Genomic DNA, 26,348 nt, shown 5'->3' with positions numbered 1-26,348 from the left:
CATAATACAGTAACTGATGTTAATAATTTGTATTAGTGTATGTATAAATATCATTATCCTAGATTAAGAAATGCTGTATTGATCATTGTTAGTTTAGAGAGAGGAATAAAATAAGGCAAAGAAGCTGCAACATGCAAATGGTAGATTTAAAAAAAACTTTTGTCACGTAAGTTCTTGTTAGATTAATGTCACATTAAAACATCAAGCATTATGTATCTAATGGATAAAAACAGCACACGACAGAAAATTTACAAAGATGTCTGTCCAAATGAAAGATTATTTGCAGCACAGCATCTGAATCTATTTAAGATTAAACTCTCTCTGAACTGCAGATGAACTCAAAATAAACTGTTGATCCCTTTACATTGCAGTCATGCGGTCTCTTCCTGTCTAAGTCCTCAGTTCTTGGCCAAAATACACTGCAATGTGGACCAGACTTGTCAATGAGTCTCTGTGATTGTGAATCTCTTTTCTAGTTCCCTTCGGTTTTATCTTTTCTAATTTACATCTAATTAGATTGTTGCTGAGCTCCAATATGTGGGTAATAGTTGGTGGTTATATATTTCTCATCCACTCCCTCCTTCACCGCTGTCGTCTATAATAATAAATTTGCTTCGTGTTTTTAGGAGGGCTGCTCTGAAACCGGTACTGCAGAGACCCAGCGGTGATTTGGACCCACTCCTCGTCCTACTCTGTCCTGATCCAAACCAGCTTTATGATTTAAATGATAAAAGAAAAGCCAAGCATGCATCATTTATGACACGGCTAACTCTCTCCGTCATTCCAATTAAAGCTGCGCTGCAGCCAGCGCAAAAGACAAAAAACTAAACAAAAAGACTGAATCAAAAACGTACATTTTTTAACGAGCTCTTCCTGTATTCCATGGGTGCATTAGCAGATATTAGTGAACAGTATGTGGATTTATAAATAGGCTGTTAATGTGCCGTTTTATTTGTGAGAACAAAATTTCCATACAGGAATAGAAAAAACTGAATCACTTACTGTATGAACAGTTTCCACAACAATATAGCTTAATAAACAACTAAATAAAGTCTTAATGAAAAGAAGGTAGGGTTAGAGGATTGTAAATATCATTAGCTCACTATAAATACTATGATATATAAAACAAACATTTGTGTCTGTGCGCATAATTATGCTTTTAATCAGTTCATCTTGCACGGGTGCCACTAACAAACATGCAACCAGACTTACACACACATGCAGAACCACAGCATAGACACCCCGAGAAAGTATGGGACATTTTATTCTGGATCAGTGGGTTTACCTTTATCTGGGATTTTATAAGATTATGGTCTGAAATATTTATGGCTGTGTGTGCTCATGTTTCTGACTTCCAGTGTGATCAAAGTCGCTTCATTAACCTCACCACTGGGGCCTTTAAAGGACATTTCCCCAAAACAAAAATCAAGCCGTTTTATTTTCATGTGTTAAGGTTGTTTACCACTGATTGTTGTGAGCAATATATTCAGCCTCAATCAAATATTGTTTGTTCAGCTTGACAAGTTCACTTTTGGCATTTTGGAAGACAGAGAAAAATTTACTCACTCTCACTTTTTTCCTAGTGACGTATGTTCCCAATAATGATGTTGTTCCAAACCTGTTTAACCTTCTTTCCTCTGCGGAACACAAAAGAAGATATTTTGGGGTACAAACAGCAATGGGTCCCATTGAATTACATTGTTTTGACAAATAAATCAAGATAGATAGATAGATAGATAGATGATAGATAGAAAGAAAGAAAGAAAGAAAGAAAGAAAGAAAGAAAGAAAGAAACCTTCCTCATCAGGAAGGTTTTAATAATAATACACCACCAAATATTTGAAGAATTACCATAAAAGAGAGTTGAAATACATGACTGTGTGCACACACCTCTAGCTGAATATAGTAAAACACTTTGATGCCATCTGTATGCAGCCATCTCATTCTGTTCATTTTCTGTGCTTGTCCATCCAGAGGAGAGCAATAGCACAGATCCGCTGTCTTTCTCATTCTCCGTTTCTGACACATACTTACTGCCATGCCAACAACTCCTGGCTGGCCATCCATACATAAATACATCCATCCATTCCTTCATACATACATCGACCCGTCCATCCCTTATTGCTTCCGTTCCTCCTTTATTTTTTTCTTACTTCCTTTTTTACTTTATTCCTTCCTCACTCACTATTGTTCATTCCTCAGTTCTTTCTTTCTTTCTTTTTTCTTTCTGTATATGTGTGTGTGTATAGATAGATAGATAGATAGATAGATAGATAGATAGATAGATAGATAGATAGATAGATAGATAGATAGATAGATAGATAGATAATTTGAAAATTTATTTACATGGAAAAAGGTAGGTTTTAACATAAATGAAAAATAAATGAATAAATAGTAGGTAATCATGGCCTTAAGAAGCCTAAGTAAAATAAGTTGTAGTTTTTTAAATAATCTGAAACATGTTGCAGTTTATTAATTTATCAAAACATTCTAGAATTGCTGACTTGACATCGCAAGTGGTAAAGAAAATGTGCTTAAGTAGAAAAATGCTGTAGATCAGATATGCTTTTTTTTCTTTTTCTTTTTTGCAAAATAATGCTTGTCAACGTTGGCAAATTAGACATTACTGGTTTGTGCTTTGAGAGGGTTTCAGTTTATATCTCTCCTCACATTCAACTTTAAAACAGTTTGTTCTTATTAGACAGACTAAGGCACATGAACTCTATTTGTTTTATTTCCTACACACCGGTAATTGTATCACTTTAGATTCATTAAGAATTGTTGCTTATAATAAATGTTGTTTATAATGAATGCCACTATAATTTGTTTATTTTAAACTTTTATATAAATATATTTAACATTTATTCTTGAATGTAGCTAATAGTAAAATGTGACTTACACACCGATGCAACTTATATATATTTTTTCCCAGTCTGACTTACATTCAGGTGACTTTTTATCCGGAAAATTCGGTATTTGCTACTATAGAATTGAGTGCTATTTGCATCTCTTCTCTCTCATTATTCTCCTTGAAATGATCAGAAATAGAGTTCCAATAAAGGAGAATGAGGAATTGCTCTCGTCTGTCTGTTGGAAGAAGGTGATGAGTACAATATCTTAGCAGCACATTACTGCTCTCTCATATTCACATCTTCATTCCTTTCAAATGAAGAAAAATTCAAATGATATTTCACAAGCCACATCATTTTTATCATCGGCATGCATTTGAAACATTATAGGCCATGTGCCAGCTCTCTCTTCTCCTCCATGCTGTTTTTCGCTTTCTCTTTGTTTCCCTCCGTCTTTATGAAGTGGTTTCTACAGCTGGCTGATCTTTCTTCACAGTTCAGCGCTCGACATTTTAGCTCTGACTCTCTCCATGCTCTTCCCTTTTCCCTTCATCCTCTTATTTTCTTCCCTCTCTCCCTCCTTCCATCCTCCTCTCTCAATTTCTCTAACACACTCTTTCTCTCTGGTTTTCACTCTCTCTTGCTCTCTCACATTGCACTTGCTGTTCTTTCGACCTTTTAGCTCCATCTGTGCCATCTCTAACGGCTCTCTACAGACGTCTTGGCTGAAAATAAGAGTGAAAAACTACACAAGGCTCTGAGCAAAGGGAAGAGAAATTCACCACTGCATACACAAGAAAAAATTAGTCAACAAGAATAAATAGTTTTAATGTCAAAAATAATTAATTGCAAGACGTAGATGATTATACATTAAAAGGTTATTTTCATTGCTGTGGTCTCAACTTGTAAAATGCAGCTTTGGGCCTGAATGAAGAGAGTCATAGATGAAGTGTCTTGATGAAGTGTCTAGAAAATTGGACTTTTTGTCCACAAAGTTTCACTAATGTGACCGCACATTTAGTGTGTATGTATGTGCACGTGTATGTCTTTTAGATCACCATAAATCTGAACTCATTCCATAGGCATTAGAAACCTTTGTGCTAGGACATTACAATATATACTAACTGCATTTGTGTATTTTATATCCACTATTAATGTCACGTCGCATTTAATATGAGGACGTGCACACACGCAGTCAAAGGGCATCATATCTCTTGACTTGAGCTTGCCTTTAATCAAATTTAGCACATAATTGATTTTCCAGTGTGCTGACTCCTACGGTACCGCTCCTTTGTGTTCTCCACCTCTAAAGCCGGCAGTTGAATTATTTATGCCGAAAAGACGAGAGAAGTGCTCCTGGTCTCTCTGAGCAGGCCGGGGGTCACACAAGGGTGGGACATCTCTCTCTGAGCTCATTTATATCGCATGTGACCTCCTCCAGACATTCAAGTGCAACATGGCCACTAGATAACACAGATAAACAGAATCTAGGGAGCCCAGAAGAAAGGCAGGCGTGAGTCTGTAAACTCTATTCTGAAGTGGAGGCGGCAAGATTTAATCTGTTTTTAAGTCTAATAGCTGTTCTTACGGTTTGATGGTTTTTACAGGTTTATTTTTTGTTTTTGTGATAAAATATAGTATCAGACATGTTCATAAAAGAGTAAGTTAAATTAACAGGTAGATTAATATTTGTGTGTGTGTGTGTATATATATATGTATTGGCAAAAATGTTGTTTTCAGAATATCTGTTGTACAGTTCAAAGCTCAAGGTATTTCTACAATTATCTGCATTTTAATTACCAATAAATTGTAGTTACAGGGTTGACTTTAAAATGGGTAATGTATGATAGTAACAGGGTTGATATAATTTGGGGACATAACTTCTTTATAATATATACACTTCCATTAAAGGTTAAGGGTGGATAAGAATAATTATCATTATTTATTTTTTTTTACATTGAAAGATGTCTCTTTTGCTCACCAATGCTGCATTTATTTGATCAAAGGCACAATATAATTACAATAACACTTTCCTATTTTAATATACTTTAAAAAGTAATTTTTTCATGTGGTGACAGCTGAATTTTCAGCATCCATTACTCCAGTCTTCATTGTCATATGATCCCTTAGAAATCATTCAGATATGCTGATTTGGTGCTCAAGAAACGTTTTTGTTATTATTATGCTGAAAACAGTTGTGCTGCCTAATATTTTTGTAGAAACTTTGATACACACACACACACACACATATATATATATATATATATTTGTTTTTGTTTTGTTTTTTTTCAAAATGTATGTATTTTCTAATACAGCAAGAGGAAGTTGTAAATGGGTAAAAACAGACATGTTTATGAGGAAAGAAAAGAAAAAAACAGGATGTTTGTTGCTGTGTGTCCATGTTAACACAGTAAAAGTAAATTTTACCTATAACAATTACTTGTTTATATACAATGGAAAATGCAATATGTTGTGTTTGTGTGAAGTTGGAGCTTTGCTCACACACAGATTGTTTGCCACACGAATGATTATTGAAACTGATTTTTTTTTTTTGCCTCCTTTTCATGGCTTGTTTCAATCTCACTATTCTTTCTTTCTTTCTTTCTTTCTTTCTTTCTTTCTTTCTTTCTTTCTTTCTTTCTCTCTCTCTCTGTAGGTGACTGAGGAGGTGTGTGACTCTGAGCTCCTGTCTCTGCTGTTGAATGCTGGGATGTTGATCAGTTGTGTGGACACAGCTCTGTATTCTTCACTGGTCTCTCACATGCTGGCTCAGGGGGAATGGGATGTGGAGAAGGCCGCCCGTGACCTCCACCAGGCCGGCCACAGCGCTCAGGCCGGGTCCTTGCTCCTGTCCTACCGAGGATCCCACCCAGGGCAGTTCACCTTCAACAGCGCCCTCTCGGTCATTAGAAAATGGCTTTGAGGAGTATGTGTGGGTACAGACTGACATGAAGAGATGTTCCTGTCTGTCTGTGTAAAGATATTTTTGGAGGCCAATCAGTCAATAAAGGAAAGTAGTGAGTCTCAGCTGAATAAATTTTTTTTTTTTAAAGTAGACATTGGTTCCAAATCCAATTCACAAATATTATTTATAAGTAGCCTGTTCAGACCGTGTTTGTTCAGAACTTCTTCCCGCTGGCAAAAGACTCAAATCACCTTCCCATTTCTCTCTCTCTCGCTGTCGGTTTCTCTCTCTCTTGACTGAAGCTCTGTGACACGGGTGTAATTACATTACTTCGGCTGTTTGGTCACGCTAGCCTGCGCTAATAATCATTACAGGCCGGAGTCAGAATTGAAAACGCTGCATGTGTGCTGACAGAGTGTTTTGCGGCTGTATGTATGTGCGACTTCATGGTTGATCGTTTCCCCACACAACTTTTTGCTCTTTTCCTTTGTAGGGTTATTAATTATTTTTGAAGAAAACAGATTAGGCCTTCAGGCTCACTCTCACTGTGTGATTGTTTAATGTGCATACAGACGCACTAATCTATGTTAGGTAGCTGAGCAGTAATGTGACTATCTATGTACTTTAGGCAAATGTATCTGCAGTGCTCAATAAAAACATTAAAACTTTAAAAAGTTGTATTTTGCTTTAATTATCTCACAAAACCTGTTTGTTTACAACTGTTTTGGTGCACTGCACATTTTGGGAAATGAAATGTTAACAGATACTGTAAATAAGATAAATGTGAACAGGTAATATCTGAGCATCCATCTATGGGTTTAATACAAATTGTACAGAAGTTGTTTTCAATATATTTTTGTATTTGGCTGTACTATTTCACCTGAAATACCCTGAGCGTATTATGTGCTACAATTTAAAAAAAATAATAATAATAATATAATACATTAAAAATGTGTTTCCAGACAGCCTAGTACACCAATAATATTATTAGTAGTGCTTGCTGAAGCATGTATCACCTACTGTTTCTTATACTCATTTGAGAAACCCCTAATCCTAAGTATTAGACTCAGATGTCCGACTTGTCCCTCACTGTGTGGGCAACAGACATTAATTGGAATTGTGTCAATCATGTGAAGCAGACATATTCAAGAACACCTAATACAGATTTGAAACTTACTCGAGACAACATTTGCATGTTGTTTTTTGCTAAATGCGTTGTCTTCTAAATTAACAGATGCAAGTGTACATGTTCTTGTTAAAAATTATATTTGTTACTGTGAGAGATGAGTGATGATAGATTGACTGTGTTAAGATGGTGAATGCTTCGGCATGTCTGGAGTTTTTGAATGTGGATTCTATACATATCTATGTTTACACAAGCTAGCACCACTCAAATTTTCTTTTGAAAGCATCATCTAAATTAGTTTGATTCAATGCAGAAATCTAATTCTACACCCAATCCAAACCCTCACAGGGCTGATGCTGCCGTCCTGTTTGAGTTCTGCTTTATTTGCAGGCTGTAAATTGGAATCTCACCCCCCATGAGAGTCTTCAAGGGAGAACGATACATAACGCATGTTATGATTAGCAAATATATTGTAGCATAAACACCCGCATAGTCATTATCTCTCCTTATCATGACTCATAATTGTAAGTGATGTTGTTTCCGCCACTGTGTGAGTTATAGCACAGATTAATTGCCTGTACCAAATGCGTGTGATAGCACGATGGATGAATATACAGTATTCAGAGGTTCAAGCTAGAAACAATTAGCAATCAGTATCTTTTGGAGCATTGTCTACATTACCTGCAACTGTTCATATAGGCTACAGCTTGCATTCATTATGTTGTTTCCAAGACATCAAGATCATTGTGTTAATTGTAAAGAGCTGTAAACCATGTTATCACTCCACTAAGACAGAGTGCTTAGGAAAAAAAAGTGCTAAGACTGCACAATGCTCATCTAAATCCTGTTTGAGGAGTTTAGTACAGTATTTACAAGCCTAAACCTGAGGAGTCCCCATTTCTGTGAACTTCTGAACTCTGCTCCACTGTGGATCCACGCACGAGTTGCCCTGTGGACCTTATTGCACATCAGCAAATAAAACCAGAGAGGGGGAACAGACACTGTGTGATTGTGTTTTTGAGAATAGGTTTTTACACCATCATTCTCCACGGTGTGTTAGAGTGTGTGTTCTGTTGGAGATAATAATTACACCATAGCTTAGAGGTAGACGGCACCTCATCATTAGGTGGTTGTCATCGTTCTAGATGGCGAGAGGCAGTGTTCATTAATTTGGCACACTTATGCTGGGCATAATGATAATAACAGCCTATGAGACGATGAGGCTGACAGCCATGTTTTGCATAAATATGAGACTGCATGTGACTTACAGTCCCAACAGTGCTGATTGAATAATGGGCTGCAATTGAAAGCATTAGTTCACTGGAAACGACCACTATTTGTGAACCTCATTAGAGTTATAGCAAAGACAATTATTATGCTGACTGCCACTTTTTAGCTAAGCCACATATTTCAGGAGGGTTTTTTCTTGCAGTTAAAGACTACCTGTCATCAGTTCTGAAGTGGGATGTATCTGTTGAAGCAATCCAAACAGGTAAGCGGGTTTTAATCAATTTAACTAACGTTCAGGTGTAATATGGTTCAATCGATGTTAGTATGCCTGTGGAAGGATAAGAAGGAAAGATTACTAGTGAATCCAATTTTTTACACTAAATTAAGTGTATGACATGCTGTTGATTACCTAAGAAATCTATTTCGACTTGTTCTTTACTTTGTTAAAATCACAATTGTCTTTACAGAAATACACTTAATGTACTGTATGGTCACATTAGCGAAATTTAGACGCGATTTTATAATCTAAAGCCCTATCCGGATGGGATTATTTTTTACAAGGGTAGATGAAGTATGTAATTTTACCACAGAACGTCTATAATTCTAATGGACAGTTTGCACGGGATGAGAAATCTCAGTAAAACTACTAGTGCCCAGTTGCATGAAAGCCCTTAAGCTAAAAAAAAAATTCCTTTAAAGTTATAAGGTTAAGGGTACCATTAAGACTAGTTCAGACTACACAAATTTAAATGTCAGCAGATCACTGCTGTTCAGAATACATGATTGCTGATGCAATTCTTTAAATTTTCCTTTCTCTTTGGAGTGTTACAAGCTCATGGTGAATAAAGAAGATCTGCAAAGACTAAAGTCTCAAATCCAAAGAGATAATCTTTGTAAAAGTTGAGACTCGTCCATGCCCCCCTGTAACGGCTCGTTCTAACACGCCCCCACATCTCTACATCAGTATGTGGGAAGATTTGCATAACGCCGCCCAGATGTTCACACAAAGAAAAGCAGCGTACCTTTTATTCTCGTTGTAGTATTGTTGTTGCCGCCGCCGCCGCCGCCATGTTGTATAGACGCTGTGTGTTTCACTGTGAAAGCGAAACTACTTTGTTTGGCCTTCCAAAAGAAGACTATATCCGCTACGTAAAATGATCTGCAGCAGGGAGTCACACACACTACATGAGCTGACAACAACTCTGGCCCTGTCCCAAATGGAATACATCACGTGAACTTGCGGTCTTGCTGAATTACAATGGCTGCCACATGCTTGTGTCTGTTAAGTCCACAAGACCGTAGGGTGTCCCTTTCGTCAGTTTAGCTTTCAGAATGGTGCTGGCGAGCGCCCCCTTTGCAGCCGCTATGCACCCATAATTTGCACTTATGCCAAGCCTGCACTCAGGCAAGCCTCGCCGCAGACTTCGGCCCTGTGCCAAATCACACCCTAAACACTTGCGGTCTTCTGAGTCCATACTTCTGCTTTGACTGTTGGGTAGAAGTCTGCTGTGAAGCTCGCCTCAATGCATGCTCGGCAGAAGTGCGCATCGAGGGTGCATATCGGCCACAAAGGGGGCACTCACAAGCACCCTTGTGAAAGCTACCATAAACTGGCAAATGGGACATTTTCTGGTCTCGTGGACTTAATGGACATGACTACACTGTGGCCATTGTAAGACCGCAAGTGCACATGAAGTGTGCCATTTGGGACAGGGCCTGTGTCACCCAATGACTCTACATAAAAACTCGTTTTTAAATGGAAGATGAGCACTGCTTTTAAAGCCTAAAAAAAAGCCATGCCCTGTAGTCTTACATTGTGCACTTCTGTAACCATACAATTGTTTGTTTTTAAAAATGATTGTCTGTGCTAATCGACAGCACGTCACCGATTCTGTAGATAGAGTTTAACTTGTTTTGAACCCGGAACATTCTTTTAACTTCAGATGTGTTCTGCTTTTGATCTTAAAATGTGTCAGATTCTCCCTTTGATGCTGGATTTTGAGGAACAGACATCTTTTCAGGTATGTTCTTCCACATTTTATTATACCAGCTTGAAATGAGGATGTTCATGCAAGTTTAACCTGTGGAGAGCAGGCTTTGACAGCAAGATTAGTTTATCTTAAGAATTGCCTCTCATTCCATGTACACCATAATTACTATACATTTGCTTTCTTCATCAAATTATTCACTCAAAAGCCAGCGTCGGGATTCAGAGAGAACACAAAATGGTTTACTTGTCATGTCATAGGTGAGCGAGGAGAATAAATGGAGGTCCTCAGCTTGAGTTAGTGAACGCCGAGCTGGGATGAGGAGAATCAAACAAAATACAAGAATGTTACTAATGCTGCGGGTCTGTAGAAAGGTTATCATTCTCTCTCAAACAAGCCATTTACCTTCTCAACAGGGCTGCTGTGCAAGGGAAACAAGTGAGAGAGGAAACAAACAGAAAGGGACAACATGGACTGGAAAAACAGTGGTGACTGATAGTTTTTATCTATTGAATGAAATTTCATTCAGTTTAATCAATATTAAATTATAATAAGTAATAATAACAATAATCAATTATATAACTAATAATGTGAATATTAAGTGTGAGTATTAAGTGTTTAAAACTATGAGTGAATATTAAATAACATATATTTTAGACCAAATATTACAAGTTATTGCTCCGCCAACGAAAATAGCTCCAAACGAAGTCAAAACTGAACCAACTGTTGGGCGTTTCTAAGCAAACAATTTGGTAGTGTTTCGTTCCTTAATGAATAAGTGTAGTTGAATTAATCATTTGAGGGAATGATTCAATGACTCAGAATGAATCGACTGAATAAATGAATTTTTGGAGAAAAAACGTTTTTTAGTCATACAGTACTTCTGAAATCCCGTGTCATTTAAATTTAAACTTACTTCGCTGTTAATAAAAGTATGTTTTGTATAATATGATTATGGATAGTATGAAATTCAGATCTATATCTGCTAAAGTATCACGAGACCTACCAGCAGTAGTGTCAGTTGTATCACTTTACTGCAATTCATAAATCTTCTCCCGTGGCCTCATGGGATAGTAAGTGTCCATCAAATGCACGCTTCAGAATCCTGATGGAAGCAGGAGGTCATCCGGGTACTTTTGCCTACTGTTTTTTGAATACTATGAATTCAGATAATACTACTCTTTTGGTGTACATAGTCATTTGTCGCCACCTACTGGTGTAACATCACCAATAAAAAGAGTCACAGACAATGAATACACCGGAACTAACAGCTGGATAAAAGTGCTGACGAAATATAATTTTAGTTGACAACATTTTTGCTAAACTATAACAAACCAAGTTTTTTTGGTTTATCTATTGTTTTATGTTAGTAATTTCGTTAACAGCATTAATACTGTGACTGAAACAAGTAAATTCCTCGAAAACCTGGGGAATACTGGAAAATCTTGTTAGTTTACCCCCATGCCCTCATATGTCTCTCAGGGGGTACGTCTTTTTCTGTGAGGGTGTGTGTTTACATCCTTTTCTACACACATTTGCTGTCAGAATGTTGACCCCCTCCAGAGACAAAGCAAGAGAATGAAAGGATGAGAGACATCGTTGCACTAGAGTACAGGGGTAAAGAGATGAGAGAGACCAAGATAAGGGTGAGAGAGAGCGAGAAAGGGCTCATGGGATGAGAGGGAATCCACTTGACAAGACATGAAACAGTGGAGATTATAGAGGCTGAGAGAGAAGCACAGCAGGTCTTCAGAAGCTAAAACACACATACACACATTTTACAGAACTTTACACAAGCACTACTTATTGAGATACCGTAGATTGAACCGTTTAGTATAGTTTCTTTACAGGGATTATTCTTGCAAAGGAAATTATTCTCTTTTAGCAGAAATTCTAATGCATTATGTACAGTAGCTGTAGCGATGGTACTGCAGCCCTGGTGGGGAAGTACGTTCCAGAAATGCATCCTCAAAGCTTCCAGCTCTTACTCATTGTTTACCATGATTGCAAACATGATTTATCAATCAGCATGATTCACAGGAATAGCATGGACCAGAGGCTGGACTGTGATGGGAAAATACTGAATTTATGTGAGTTAGAAATAAAGCATCCTCTCTTCCAGTTCTACCTTATGTTTGTTGTTAAGAGAGGCAGAAAGCTTAAGGTATCCATTTTGACTTTGCTGGAAATTTGATATAAATGTCTTCATCTTATCTTGATGGACTAGGTTCATGTCTTGATTGAATACACTGTGTGTACAATTCCAGTGAAAATAAGTGTGTGAATCCTTGGGTATAATGACTGTTTGACCCTCCTTTGGCAGCATAAATGTTTCCTGTAATTACGGATCAGATCTGCACAATGGTCAAGAGGAAACCTACACTGCATCGTTCTTGTTTTCTGCAGTGGATCACTTTTTTGGAGTCATGCTAAAGCATCTCAGTCAGGTTCAGGTCAGAACAAAATGTTGAAGGATTAGATTTCTGTTTTACTTCTGTGCTATGGGTCATAATGTCACCCAACTATGTTGGACTTTTACAGACCTGCAAAATGTCCTGATTAGCTACTTGGGGATTCATTGTTTTCCATCAATATTAGCAAACTAGTCAGGTCCTGGGGGTGATAATGGTGCCTCCACCACACTTTTAAAAGTTTTGCTGTTAGTGTGCTGTCTTCTCCACACACTGTTTTTTCCCCAAACACCTCAACTTTAGTTTTATCTGTCCACAGAATATTTAGCTTCTAGCACTGTGGAACATCCAGGTGTGCTGCTTTGTAAACTGTATATCTACAGTATCTCTGTCTGTCTGTGTGTCATTCTGCCTCTGTTGTTCTGTAGTTCAGTTTATCTACCTACTGTTCAACCTATCTATATCCTTCTTCTGTCTGTCTATCATTCTGTTTGTCCATCTATCTGTCTGTTGTTCTCTAGCATTTTTTTTACAACACAGTGTAAAGCTGGGCTGAAATGTGCTTTCATTTGTATTAGAAAGAGATATATGGGGATGCATAGAATATATTTGGTCTTATTCACACCTGTTATCCAAAAGTGCCTGTTCTGTCAGTAAGCCTGTAATCTGTTCTCACCCCAGCACTGTGTGTGTATTTCTACATGAGAGAAACTTTTTCCCCCCTCATTGTACTCTCCTAGCTGTCCAGGTACTTACAGCCACAGTTGAATCTCTGATCAGTTGTCATGGCTTAACTATTTTAATACAAGTGCTGGTTTGAGAGATGTGCAGTGATTCCCACTGCTGCCATTAGAGTGACCAGTTGGAGTTTTGGTATGTGTGAGCATGTTTGTATGCATTATGGTTTGCATCTGTGTGTACGAGGTGTCTATGACTGCCACAGCAGGTGTCATCTTGTTACCTCGTTATTGCAGGTTGACCATCTCCCTAATGACCCAGCGTGAGAAACACTGATAAATCTAAATCCACTTGTCAGAATGTATGGAAGTGTCTGGCATTGCACGAGCTGCAGGATATGCAAGTTATAAATTCAAGAAACACCATGTAAGCAATAGAAAGAAAACACAACAAAAGAGAAGATTTGAGAGGAAATGATAGGAGTTCTGTAAATAGGGTCCAGATTTAGCACTCACCAAGTACCTGTCACAACTTAAAGGGGTCATATGACATTGCTAAAAAGAACATTGTTTTGTGTATTTGGTGTAATGCAATGTGTTTATGTTGTTTAAGGTTAAAAAACACATTATTTTCCACATACTGTACATTATTGTTGCTCCTCTATGCCCTGCCTTCTGAAATGCGTCGATTTTTACAAAGCTCATTGTTCTGAAAAGTGAGGTGTACGCTGATTGGCCAACTTTCTGGTGCATTGTGATTGGCTGAAATCCTCAAGCGTGTGACAGAAATGTTATGCCACTTACCATACTGTGATGCCGTGTCCCGGCGCGACGACACAAAACCAATAAAACCCATTACAAATGAGGCATTTGTTGCATCCAGTGGGGACATAATTACGGATTATAATGACTTATATTGTCTTTTTACGTGTTGCGTTACATATCGCACCGTGTTAACATAAAACCATGTCTGCATTTGTGATCGGAGAAATGACAAACAACAAGCGCTACTCTACACTGCTCAAAACTCGCGTTTGAATCATCAGTGGCAAATTCTTTAAATATGAAAGCGTACTTACAGGTTGTGAGTCAGAAGACCCGGTATTGTAGGTTCAGGAAAGAGTACTCCATTAAATGTGCACACACAAATATTTGGGTTGAACTGTTTTGGAACAGTGTTGTAAATACAACTTAACCACTGATTTCTAGTTGTGCCCTCTTTTGAAAGGCCAAACCAAGTAGTTTCACTTTCACAATGAAACACAACATCTCCACGACATGGCGGCGGCGGCAACAATACTACAGCAAGAATCAAAGTTACACCTTCTTTCTTTGGTATGAACATTTGGGGCGTTATCATGCAAATCTTCCCACACAGTGAGGTAGACATGTGGGGGCATGTTTAAATGAAGTGTTTTAGGAGGGCGTGGACGAGTCTTAACTTTTATAAAGAATATATAGTCTTTGCAACTTTAGGGATATTTTCTATGCATGAACAGCTTGTAACACTCCAAAAAGAAAGGAAAACTTGAAATTGCATCATATGACCCCTTTTAAATAAGTGTTTCTCAAAAAACTGACCAATTTACCATTAGAAATGTGTAGAAATTTTTCCCCTCTCTATAACCTTTTATTTTTTATTATTAATATTAGTAGTATAAGCAGCAGTAGTAGTAATAGTAAGAGATTTGAAATGAATGTAGAAATGGTTTTGTTCCTCTATCCACCTGAACTTAACCTCTTAAGACCCTGTGGCCTCATATGAGGACATTATATTTTTGTGAATTTCTCTGAGACTGTACATGCCACAGTTTTAAGTCTGGATGTCCTATTCAGAGCACATTCAGGGGTTTTCAGAGATACCAAATGATTGGATGTTTCACCAAGACCACTCTCTCTCCTTGGTCTTCAAAAATGTCTGAAATTAATTTATTGACATTCAAATATGGAAATATAATAATATTTTGTAATTATCATTTAAATCTGTCTAATTTCTCAATTGTGTGTTATAAATCAACATCTCAGGAAAATGTTATGGGATTTCAAATCAAAATATGACTTTGTGTTACGAAACAGGATGTTGATTTCATACATGTCCTCATATGAGGACACCGGGACTAAAAGCATGTTTATTACGCATTTTGGGAGACATAACAAATGAATAGGGAAATAAATTATATTTAAGTATTCTATGAAATATTATATATTATTATGAAAATCTTGTAAATTATTACTCCCATTATTACACTTCTTTTTTTCATTACATGTTGCCCCAAAAACACATTAATATGCAAATTAGATTTAGTTTATAGATACATTGTATATAATGAGTAAACCTGTTTATGGTCATTTTACGCACATTTTGCAGAAAGAAAAATTGTATATTGAATCATTCTGTTATAACATAGTTGAGAATCATCTTTATACAAAGTTTGGTAAAAAACTAAAAAAAAAAAAAAAAAAAAAAACCTAAATATGTATTGGTGATTTAAAAAATAAATTGTTTTTACCTATGCATGTTCATTCATGTCCTTTTTTTTTTTTTTTAAAGAAGTTAAGTCCTGATGTCCTCTACTGAGGACATAGCATAACTTATGAATGAAATATCTTTAAAAAAAAGACACTGCACCCGTTTACCAAGAAATTTTGGAGCACTTCATGCTTCCTTCTTCTGACCAGCTTTTTGAAGATGCTGATTTCATTTTCCAGCAGGATTTGGCACCTGCCCACACTGCCAAAAGCACCAAAAGTTGGTTAAATGACCATGGTGTTGGTGTGCTTGACTGACCAGCAAACTCACCAGACCTGAACCCAATTGAGAATCTATGGGGTATTGTCAAGAGGAAAATGAAAAAAAAAAAAAGACCAAAAAATGCAGATGAGCTGAAGGCCACTGTCAAAGAAACCTGGGCTTCCATATCACCTCAGTATGTGAGCCAAAATCATCACAATTAAAGAACCAAAGACTTAAACTACTTCAGTCTGTATGCACTGAATTTATTTAATACACGAGTTTCACAATTTGAGCTGAATTACTGAAATAAATGAACTTTTCCACAACATTCTAATTTATTGAGATGCACCTATATATATATATATATATGCACACACACACACATGCAAGTTAGTCTCTATGTGTCGTTAAAATTGCATCCACAGGTAGATAGATAGATTTTGAAAGTTTTGAAATGAGACATGAGAGCGGAGGGGTAATTAATGCAGCTGTGAGAGAGACAGAGACAGAGACATGAAAGAGTGTGATGGGGATCTCTAAATGTGTGAGTGAGTGACCCTGGGGTGAGCTCATTTAGTTATAGCACTTTCTGCCGTACCACTGTCTGGCATCACTCCCAGGGATTTGTGGGTAGATAAATGTAGCATCAGAGTGGTAATAGGTAGACTGGAAGCAATGAGATTCACTCATTCATAGCATCACAACTGAACACAACTTTTTGCATTTATATGAATTAATTTTCCGGATGCTTTTATCCAAGGAACAATACAAACACAGGCAATTAATCAAATCTTTAATCGAAAGCGAAAATGTAATCACATCTTCTGTCATCGTCTGATGTGGCTGTGCTAATGAGACCACTACAGCGCATTATCAAGTGTGCTGAAAAAGTAATTGGCTGCAAGCTTCCATCCTTTGCTAAGATCTACTCATCTAAGACAGTGAACCAGGCCACAAAGACTGACATGACCAACAGACACTCTGCATACTCAATATAGCTCTTCTATTCTACATAAACTTAGAATATTGCATTATAATATGTATATTGCAATGGTGGCTATGGTTGCAGATACATGTGGAGCAGATTTTTAATGTGACCAAGGATATACAGTATTGGCAAATAAAAGAAAGTCTGATTCTGATAAGAGTTAAGTAAACTTTAACAATGGGAAGAAATGCAGTGTAACACCGTTTAACACTTATTAGAGGAGAACATTTTTCTTTTGTATTTGTGTGAGTATGATACTGGCACTATTAAAAAAGTTGAGAAAGAAACAGAGAACAAGAACAGAAGAGTTTTAAAGACATATCAGGCAAGTACTGAAGTAATTACTGCATTATGTGTGCATGTGTGTATGAGACAAACTGTTTTTTTGTGTTGTGTTTGCATATTTCTGTTCAGTTTCGGGATGTGGTCGAATATTTGTGCAATAATTGCCGTATTCGAGGTGTGTGGATTGGTGTGAATCTGAGTATGTTTGTGTTCTTACACTAATTAACTGCTAAAACCATGAATCCTAAAACAGTCAGAGGCCGATTTCACACTCCAGTCTCTCTCTCTCTCTCTCTCTCTCTCTCTCTCTCTCTCTCAATAGTGTGCAGTCTGAGATTTGAACTGTGTGGACTCCTGTACATCACTATCCTGAGGGTTTGCACCTGTCTTCAAAAACAAGCCAGGTGTTTTAGATGCATAACCATGCATTTTCAGCCTTGTGCCTTCAGTCGTACTGATATTTAGTACTATAGCACACGCCTGTGTGATGTTGCTTAATTATCTGAAGAACTTCTAGACTGACTTTACAAATTAGTTTTTTTTTTTTTTGTTTTTTTTTACTCAACTGCACATTGTAGCCTCAAGACAACAAACCTATTTTCTTTACCTTTCAAACAAAAGAATGGTGATAAAATTACTCATGAAGGGCTTTTTGGTTCAATTTTATGTTGTCTTGTAAAATTGCCATCAGAAAAGCATTTTTCAGAAATATGATGGAGCCACTAACAGATGTATTTGTATGATCTATTATTAAATTTAAAATTAAAATTTAAGCAAACCTTAACCTGAGGGCCAATTCTATTAGTATCTGTCATGTAGCAGACAGTTTTTATTATTCTGACATCAGCAAATACTATTTAATTTCAAAGACAAATTAATTTTAATTTTATTTAATTTCTGTCATTTTTTTCCCTCCAGGTAGCATACAGTACCTGCAAAGACATTTTTTTGTAGTAATCTTTTTTAGGAGTCCCATTTTATTCAAGGAAATTGAACTGAACTTTTTAAACATTGCTTCCATATTGCTTGCAGTTGAGGTTTAAACAAAATTAATTGCATGGCATTATACTGTAAAGTTGACCCTAATGTGTTGTTTTCTTTTCTTATCACTGTGAGCTTCCAAATCCAAGGCAACCCCAGATATTTCGTTCCCCTCTTGCATTGGAAGCTTTCATAAACAAACACAAATTAGAAGCATTCAATCACCATTTGTGCGTTTTTATTGTCATTCAGAAGTTATTTGGAGATTTGCGCTGACTCAGAATGGCCTCACAAATTGAATTAATTAAATTCTTATCAGGCAGAGAGCAGCCACTTCTTCTCACTTGAAGAGGTAAAAGCACTCAGCTTCTAACAGATACGCACTGGCGAACACTTTATGTGTGTTTGTTTGCAAGAAACATTTCTTCTGCATGTTTGCTTTCATTAATGTTATGTGAGACAATATTTACCTCAGAACTGGGCAGGCCTTGGATGCAGGGTTTTCATTGGTATGGAAACTGACAGACTAATATAAAAGCTATTTCTATCTTCCGATCCAGATTTCATGCTGAGTGCCTGTGTTCTGGGTCAAATTGGCTTTTTAATACATTTCGGCAGGAAAAATATCTGAGCAGATAATTATCCACATCTGAAATGTAAAGCAGCAAAGAGGCCCCAAAATTGAGTTGAATAAGACCTCAAATGCTCTTCAAATCCAGGAAACATGCAAATCGAGCACTACAGTGCTGTATGAAAATTACCTTGCCTCATACTTTCTGAAGGCACTTAAACATTGAGGCTGCATCATTCTCTGGTCTCGCAAAGAGCCATTGTTTGGCCCATGGATGCTGGCTTTAAGTTGACCTTCTAGTAAAGACCTGTTGAGGACTGTAGAAAATCATGCCTGGAAGCATCTAATCAAAACATGCATTAGACACATAATGGCAGAAAGGCACCAGAGACTTATGACATTTCTGTCTAATAGCACATTAAGTAATTGTTGAGCGATAATGAGCAAAGCTGCCATTATTTTTCTGGAAAGTCCAGGGTAAAGAATGGCTACAAAACTATGACATTTCTCTAGCAATATTGCTTTGGCATGCCTGTTAGCGTCCACATGCCCGGTGCTTCGTTCAGGAGCTTGTTGCTAATTAGATGTGGCGATAATTTTTGCTAATGCAATTGCATGTTTACTTTTAATTAGTGACTCTAGTTGAGTAATTGTCGAAAAAGAAGCATCCAGCTATCCTCGTATGCCTTGGAGTACACACACGCTTAGACCTTGGACTCTCAAACTACTGCTCAAGATCTGCTATTGAAGGCACTTACCGAGTTAATGAAGTGAAATTAGCCCAGGGGTTAAACTGGATTGTGGTGACTCCACTCCGACACCACCACTATTGCGCATAGTAGCTTCTTCTGCAAGCTGCTTATACAAGATGGCAAGACTTCCTCCAACAAGTGCTGTGAGAGACTTAAGAAACTGCTTAGATGTCCAGACCATTGGGAAAAGACAAGCAGGGGTTTTAATCCTTGCCAATGGATTGGTCTCGAGGGAAAAGGAGAAAGACGAAAATTTGAGGCTTGGATCGTTTCCCTTTTCAAGAGCCCAATTGAATCCTTGCTTCAAGTGGATAATTGAACCTTTGCCCAGTATCAGTATATAGCCTAGTTCACACACTTCACACTTGGCTTCCCTCCAGGTGCGTGTGTTTGTGTGGTGAGGAACTTCATAAATAATAGTATTAACCTCAGTAATAGGATTAAACATAGAATACTCAACAGATATTCCACCTTCAAAATCACCTGTGTGACTTTATCGCCAACAGTGACACTCAAATCTGAGGACCAAGAGTGGTAATTAATTAAATTATAGAGCCAGCTGGATGGTTTGTGTGTTGACACGTAACAGGTAGTTCTTGTGTGTGCAATCTATGAAGATAACATAGATTTTCTCTCCTTAGAATCTGAAGTGCAGTATGAGGGCTAGACTCTTTTTGCTCCAGTAAAGTTCTCCTGTGCCCTAGTAACATTTTAATGATAGATCATGAGGCTTATTCATTGGATTTCATATTTGCCAGTTAGGACATAGTCTTCTGGAGAATGTGAAAACTGCAAACCAATCAGTTTTTGCCTCGTATGCCATTTTCCAGCTAAATTAATTTATGGGGTTGCATGTTTTGTTGTATCTTTGCCTTTGACAGGATTCAGTGAGAGAGGGGAGAGGGGAAACAAGATTGGGAAAGGACCTCAGGCTGTGACTCGAAGAAGGATGCCAAAATTACAATGTAGCTGTACAGTTTCCATGGTAATAATTAGACTAATTAAATTTTTGTTTATTTATTAACTGGTCTTGTAAGGTCCATACACCCCTCATGCTGTGTTGAGACAGCTGTTGTATTTGTCAGTGTAATGCATTTTCTCAATATAGATCAGACTGGTGACTTGTTTGAGGTCATATTTTGTCTTTTAATGTTTACAAATACAAATATTATTTCCCCCAAACTTCCCTCTCTAGATGTATTACTGAGCAGTCTTTGCATCATTTCCGTGGCCAAATCGTGCAGAGTGTAGTTTGATGCTGGGAGCAGTCAAAGACGTGTCGAATGATGGGATTACTGCACTCGTGGATATTTCTGATTGCTGTGGAAAAAGTAAAGGTTGGCGGTTCTGTATGCAAATTCGTTCCAGCAGGGGAGAGGTTGATGATTCAGCGCCAGACAGTGTTAGCTGTAGTGACCCAGACGCTCTCTACATCTTGCCCATCGGAAGCAGCAACACACAATGAGGGACCCTCAGTGACAGGTTGCTAATGGAAACAATGACATGGTCAGAGCAGTGGGCTGCACACATGGCACCTTCCAGCCTTCCACACACACAGCAGCCTAATACGCCTGCAAATACAATTACACACTGATTAGTCCTGGACAGCTTATTTACCCAAACACACAATTACCCAAGGTCAGGGCAGATGAGGTGTCTCTCCTTTCATTCTCTCACACTTCCTGGCACCTCTATCACAGATTTTTTTTTTCTTTTGCTTTTTGTTTGACTTCAATATTTCACTCCTGGCCTCTACTTCACTATGGTAATAAAACATTTGTTTTATACAACATAATTCAATGAGACTGACTGAATTACAATGTTTCCTATATTTCCACAGATGGTTTTCTCCTGGTGTATCTTAATTCTTCGTAATCCATTTCACCTGCAAGTGTATCACTGCAGTCTGTGATAATGGAAATTAGTCACGTGTGATATAAGCATGCAATCTCTCTCTCCCTCATTCTCCATCCATCCATCCATCCATCCATCCATCCATCTATATATGCACACAAATGCATACAGTGGATATAGAAAAAAATCACCCCCCTTTAAAAAAAATTAATAAAAAATCACATTTCACACATAATCGCACATGACTTTTAAACTCAGTTAGGTGTAGCTTATCACCTTCTCAATGGCACACAAAGCCTTTTGACTTTCAGCTGTGATCATTTTGATTACCTCAGCATGAAAAGAGCTTTCCTGAAGCATTTCAGGCATTGGAAGTAAAACTGAAGCAAACAATCAACTGTGGGTGGTAAGGCACTGTCAAAAATCTCCAGGATAAAGTTGTGGACAGGCACAAGTCAGGAAATTGTTACAAAATATTTCAAAGGCTTTATCAATGCCTAGAAGCACAGTGAAGTCTGTTATTAAGAAGTGGAAGGTATTCGGTACAACACAGAACCTCCCTAGATCAGGACGTCGTTCCAGACTGGATGAAAGAGCCATGAGGAAACCGATCAGAGAGGCTACCAAAAGGCCTACAGCAACTCTGAAGCAGCAGCAGGAATTTATGACAAAGAGTGGTCATTGAGTGCATGTGACGACAATATCAAAAATTCTTCACAAATGTGGCTTGTATGGGAGGTTTGCAAGTAAAAAGCCACTCCTCAAGAAAGGCCTGACTGAGCTTTGCCAAAACGCACCTTGAAGATTCTGAGGCAGATGAGACAAAAATGTAATTATTTGGCCTCAACACCAAACAATATGTCTGGCGGAAATCCAATGCAGCCCAACATCCAAATAACAGCATTCCTACAGTAAAGCATGGAGGTGGTAATGTCCTGTTATGGGGGTGTTTCCCTGCAGCAGGGACTGGAGCATTTGTAAGGAAAAATGGATGGGGCAAAATACTGTCAAATTCTTGAGCAAAATCTGCTTTTCTATACCCACTGTATATATATAATTAGTGAATGGATGAATTAAACTATTTTCCCTCAGAAATTACTACTAAATTTTACAAATAATTTAAAAGAAGCAAGTAACACATTGAATTAAACATGAAATTATGAAGTAGAATGACTGAAATAGTATTTCCTTGTAACAAATACTACACTAATCTGTTTTATTATGTGGAAAGTAATTTTTTACAGTGTAGATATTTTTACTCATCTCATTTTCTTCTCTCCTTTTTACACCAGTATAATACAGTTGCCCTTAAACCTTGTGAAAGACAGATCTACTCAGGTGTCTAATTAAAAAGAAAGGACTCTTGTTGAGTAAGACCTTCAGTATCCATTGTTATTCATGTAAATGCATTTTAAAAATACTATTAATGATAACATCAAACCCAGTATAGTATGAAAAGGAACACATTTCTGGTTTGGTGTTGATGAAGAGCCTTACTGATGGGGCTGTGGACATACATAAGTGAAAAGAAAGTGAAAGTCGTGACATTTGCCAAGTATGGTAACCCATACTCAGAATTGGTGCTCTGCATTTAACCCATCCAAGTGCACACACACAGCAGTGAGAAGTGAACACACACCCGGAGCAGTGGGCAGTTATATTTCCAGTGCCTGGGGAGCAACTGGGGGTTCAGTGCCTTGCTCAAGGACACTTCAGCCATGGGTATTGATGGTGGAAGAGAGCACTGTTCATTCACTCCCTCCCACCTACAACTCGAACCTGCGACCTTCTGGTTACAAGTCCAAATCTCTAACCATTAGGCCACAGCTGCCTAAGACTACCCAATAAGACAAAATAGCTTGCAAAAACCGATATATGCAATAACCCTGATGTACACAGAGATATTGAAGTCATAAGTCCTCTTTGAGCTCTCCAAGGTCTTTCTTAAACCCAACATATATGATTCGCATGGTGATTATTATGTCCATTGAGTGGCTGGGATGTTACTGATAGGCTGACAGTATTTAGAAGTTGAATTGGTCATTCACACTTCTGGCCGTGTATACAGCAGATATTTTATCTTAGTATCCCCCTTTGAGAGTCTTAATTATGCTTGTAAAGGAGTTGCTTTAAAGAGGCAGAATGAGATGTAATCAATGCTTAAGTGAGCTGTTTGTGTGCAGAGAGAGACAGAAGGTAGAATACACATAGCCAAAAGATTTCACAGTCTCTGGGCAGCCATTGTGTTCTTTCTCTCTCTGTCTCTCTCTCTCTTTCTCTCTCACTCACACTCACTCTCACACACACACACACATAAATTCAAAGTCTGTTATGCTATGTCTTTGAAAAATATTTTTTGAAAGAACTAACTGTTCAATAGTAGGCTATAAAGTTTCACACACATACTGGTAATTCAAAGAGCTCTTGATCTTGCTTTTATGTAGATTTAGATTGGCATGTTGTTTTATAATAGCCTATAATATTTCTAGAAGTCTTGTTTTGTAATTAAACTACATGACACAAGCAGGTGTGCTGTTGTATTGAATATGATTTCAATCACAGTTGTGCAGATCTTCAGACCAACGCTATGATTGCAAGTGTGATATTGTTTTTATAGAACCGTTCAAAAAAACAAGAATTAATATTGGGTAAAAGTAATTTTAGTCACAATATTGACATTGATCGAAATGAAGTTATCAAACAAACTTTGAGCAACAAACAGTATTGTTGAACAAATGGTTGAGTAAATTATCTAATGATTCACAGTGGCTGTGGTCAAAATCACATACTCTCTGAATAGGTATACTTCTTTTAAATAAGTAATTAGCAATCATTAAAAGTATTTTAAAAGTATCCCAAACCTGTCCTGGAGGACCCCCTGCCCTGCACATTTTGTATGTCTCCTTAATCAGACACAACCAAATTTAGTTCTTGCAGTCTCTACTAACAAACTGATGAGTGGAATCTGGTGTGTTAGATAAGGGAGACATACAAAAGGTGCAGGGCAAGGGGGCCTCCGGGACAGGTTTGGGAAGCACTGTTCTATATAATATGAATGTGTGTAGTATGAATGTAATACGGACATTTTACATTTGTTGTCATTGTCACATGACCTACCAGCATCAGTTGTGTCGTTTCACTGTGGCCTCATGGGAGTAAAATGTTCATCAGATGCACACTTCAGAATCTCACCGTAGGTCATCCAGGGACTTTTTCCTTACTGTTTTATGAATACTTTGAATGCAGACATACTACTCTGTTCGCATACTGTTTTTTCACTTATTGTATAGTAGGGAAGTATGTGATTTGGGATGTAGTCAATAGTTTGTTTCATTCCTGAAAGAATTGGTGTTGTTGAACAAATAGTTTCAAGGAGTCAATGACTATGTTTACATGAACATTTCAATAAGCAATCATAAATGTGCGCACACAGGCGGTTTTTGAATGAATAATGCTAGCTGGAGGGCAGAAGACAATGAAAGGGGTAGAGTAAGAAAGCACTCAAGGCAAATTTCTGATAAAATTTCAAATTTTATCAAGCCATTAACAGACATTAAACATTGCAATGCACAGTAAAAGCAGAGACATGTTGAATAGATGCAAAAACGCACAGATTGGAACAACATAAGTATTAACTGTAATTTAAGGAGAACTATATCTTTGATAACCTCAACGCTATAAGAATACTCTTACATAATTACACCAGTAGGTGGCGACAAGTGACTGTCTTTGAGAATGAGTCATTGACTATGTTTTCATGGACATCAGTAATCTAATTATTTACATTATTCTAAATAAGACAATATTATGACTAAGGTGTTTACATGAGTTGCTTTTAGAATATTACTTTCATGTTCCCGTTTTACATTATAGTACATAGATCGATTAATGGCGCACATCATTACGTCCCCACGTGACGCCATCCGACATCCCCTACAGAATTTCACTTATTAACATATAGTTCATCTTCGTGATGATGCCATATACAGTTGTGGGTGTTTAATTTTTTATTTTATGTAAGCTTCAAGTGCAGTTAATTATTTGTACGTGCAGACAGATGACGGCGGTGTTGAAGTTCTTTTATTTGCCGTCAAACGGTTGACCACTGCCATGTGTGTATCCTGTCACAAAATGCAGCGAAAAGTCCTACACAGCAGTAATAATGTGATTAAGATGTGTACATGTGTACTGGCTGAGTATGTTTACAAGGACAACAATATTCAGATTTTTAACATGATTAAGACAATACTCTGATTAAGAATCTACCATGTAAACAGGGATTTTTGGATGACCTTAATCCGGTTAAAGTCATAGCTGAAGTAAACAGAAATTGAATTAAGAGATGTGGAGTATTCCTATTTTAGTCGCATTATTGAAGTGCAGTATAGACATGTACACACCTTATATTATTACCATTGTGTAGGACTTTTCACCACATTTTGTGACAGGATAGACACACGGCAGTGATCAACCATTTGACAGCAAACAAAAGATCATGGCTTCAACAACGTTGACGTCTGCTTGCACGTATAGCATGACAAATAATTAACTGCATTTGAAGCTTTCAGTAAATTAAAAATGAAACACCCAAAATTGTATATGGCATCATAACAAAAACGAACTATACGACGTTGGATGGTGTCGCGTGGTGACGTAATGACGTGTGCCATTAATTGATCTATGTACTATAACGTAAAACGGGAACATGAAAGGAATATTCTAAAAGCAACTCATGTAAACACCTTAATCATAATATTGTCTTATTCAGAATAAGGTAAATAATTAGATTACTGATGTCCATGAAAACATAGTCAATGACTCATTCTCAAAGACAGTCGCTTGTCGCCACCTACTGGTGTAATTATGTAAGAGTCTTCTTATAGCGTTGAGGTTATCAAAGATATAGTTCTCCTTAAATTACAGTTAATACTTATGTTGTTCCAATCTGTGCGTTTTTGCATCTATTCAACATGTCTCTGCTTTTACTGTGCATTGGA

General features: G+C 37.4%; 1 protein-coding gene across 1 annotated transcript in view; it reads left to right on the top strand.

Annotated features, from left to right (window-relative positions):
* nbas (NBAS subunit of NRZ tethering complex) overlaps window positions 1-6,428 on the top strand; it is a 130,988-nt gene extending 124,560 nt beyond the window's left edge. The window contains exon 52 of the mRNA XM_042777908.1: window positions 5,506-6,428. Within this exon, the coding sequence (XP_042633842.1) occupies window positions 5,506-5,772 (267 nt within the window). The 3' untranslated portion in view covers window positions 5,773-6,428. The remainder of the gene's footprint in view (window positions 1-5,505) is intronic.
* Window positions 6,429-26,348: the final 19,920 nt, after the last annotated feature.

This window comes from Cyprinus carpio, chromosome A20, assembly GCF_018340385.1.
Source record: "Cyprinus carpio isolate SPL01 chromosome A20, ASM1834038v1, whole genome shotgun sequence".
Lineage (NCBI taxonomy): Eukaryota > Metazoa > Chordata > Actinopteri > Cypriniformes > Cyprinidae > Cyprinus > Cyprinus carpio.
The sequence above is the reverse complement of the archived record's forward strand: the minus strand, read 5'-3'. Positions and strand labels throughout refer to the sequence as shown.